Raw genomic sequence first — 1,674 nt, forward strand, 5'->3', positions numbered from 1 at the left:
GAAGTTCTGACTTTGAGTTTTACATTCTGCAATAAAGTGGCAGAGCTAGGATAACAAGACGGAAACAATCCTGTAATAATGATTAGAGATTGGATAAAACTGTATTAATCGCTCGGGTGGGTTCCCCCCATCAAAGTCAGTTGTTGTCATTTCAAAGTTATTACCACTCAATTATAACATAGTAACCAGTTAATATTCAAGTAAACTCATGGTGGCCGTCAGTAATAATAGTGTAATACCTTTGTAACAATACAAAAATGAGTTTGAATTTTCACATTTTTATACAGTTTCAATTGGGATAACCTAATAATAATAATAAGGTAATAGTGACTGATGTTTTAGCTGATTTGGATAGTATTACTATATTATAATGTTTGAATTAATCCTACCTCAAGTTTCCAACATTCTGCTTTGCTTAAAATCAATAATGTAAATATTATGTTTATTGCTCTGAATTATTAAATGGGAATCTCTGTGGTAGTTTCTGTTCAATAAGCAGGAAACGAGGCTGCAAAATGCAAAACTGCCTGTTTCTAATTAATAACACATTGACAACCATGGTAACATCATTTTAAAGCAAAGAATAGTAAAGATAGTAAATAAACAATATTGATGACTACAAGGAAATCCATATGGCTGTTTCTGTGTAATAACCTGAACCTTAATAAAATGGTAATTATAACTGATTGAAACAACATCAGTGTTTCTCACTAATGCAAAATGCTGAGAATTAAATTTAAAAGAATGCTACATGAATGCATTAGAGTTGCATGGGAGCGTAGAAGACCCTCTTTCACAGCGTATTTTATATTTGGATTATAAAATAAAATATATTTTAACATTTTATATGTAGGAAAGAAAGTAGGAGTAGTAATAGAACAATGGAAATGTGCAGTACACAAAAATAAGATACCAAGAGGTCCTCTAACTTGTCCACTACAGTGTTATGGGGCCACAACTCCACTGTCCTGCACCACCTTCATCATAAATTGACCCCTAACCATCCAATGATCCAGCCTCTCCTGTAGCTATAGCACCAAGCGGCCTGCTTGCATACACATGGCTGTAGTGTTGATCACCTGGTTGGTTTCGGTGATGGTCGCAGTGAGGACTGCTCGTAATGCTGCTTTCACATCTTCTAGTTGACCTTCAGAGGATACGTCACGTAGTCTTGGTGACTGAAGGCTCCAGGTTTCCAGCTTCGCCATCATCCTGTCTCTCTGGTCAGCTTCTGTTGCACTCTGCGCTCCTTTCTTTGTACTTGGAGCTTGGTACCCAATCTCACTGGTGTTATCACCCACCTGACCTGATGTCACAGGTCACAGGTTAGCCCTTAGGCAAGGTACAAACAAGAACGTAGAGTATTTTAGAGCCAGGTGTACACTGACGCATACAACGACCGAGTGGTGTCTATTTACACCTACAGGCCAGTGGACGCTCTTTCAACGATGAGGATGTAACATCCTGGACAGGGAGGAACGCTGGTTTGAGGGCGAAGTCAAGGAGGCCATTTACGTGAAAAGGGAAAGACCATCTCTGAATGGAGGAGGGGCCTAAGGGTCCATCTGTCACCATCTTACCATGCTGTGATTGCAGCCATTCCCCAACAGTCATTGTTTCTGTCATTATGCAAATGTGCTGTTTATAAGGTTGCAACCTGTTGGCAGCTGAGAC

The 1,674-nt window shown here is 39.2% G+C and overlaps 1 protein-coding gene across 1 annotated transcript in view; it reads right to left on the bottom strand.

The window, feature by feature from the left end:
- Window positions 1-1,674, bottom strand: part of LOC102205414 (serine/threonine-protein phosphatase 2A catalytic subunit beta isoform-like) — a 46,289-nt gene that overhangs the window by 43,834 nt on the left and 781 nt on the right. Inside the window, exon 2 of the mRNA XM_013916002.1 lies at window positions 1,058-1,306. Within this exon, the coding sequence (XP_013771456.1) occupies window positions 1,058-1,306 (249 nt within the window). The remainder of the gene's footprint in view (window positions 1-1,057; window positions 1,307-1,674) is intronic.

The sequence above is a fragment of the Pundamilia nyererei genome, unplaced genomic scaffold (genome assembly GCF_000239375.1).
Source record: "Pundamilia nyererei isolate P.nyererei 1_Seehausen unplaced genomic scaffold, PunNye1.0 scaffold00422, whole genome shotgun sequence".
NCBI classification, from domain to species: domain Eukaryota; kingdom Metazoa; phylum Chordata; class Actinopteri; order Cichliformes; family Cichlidae; genus Pundamilia; species Pundamilia nyererei.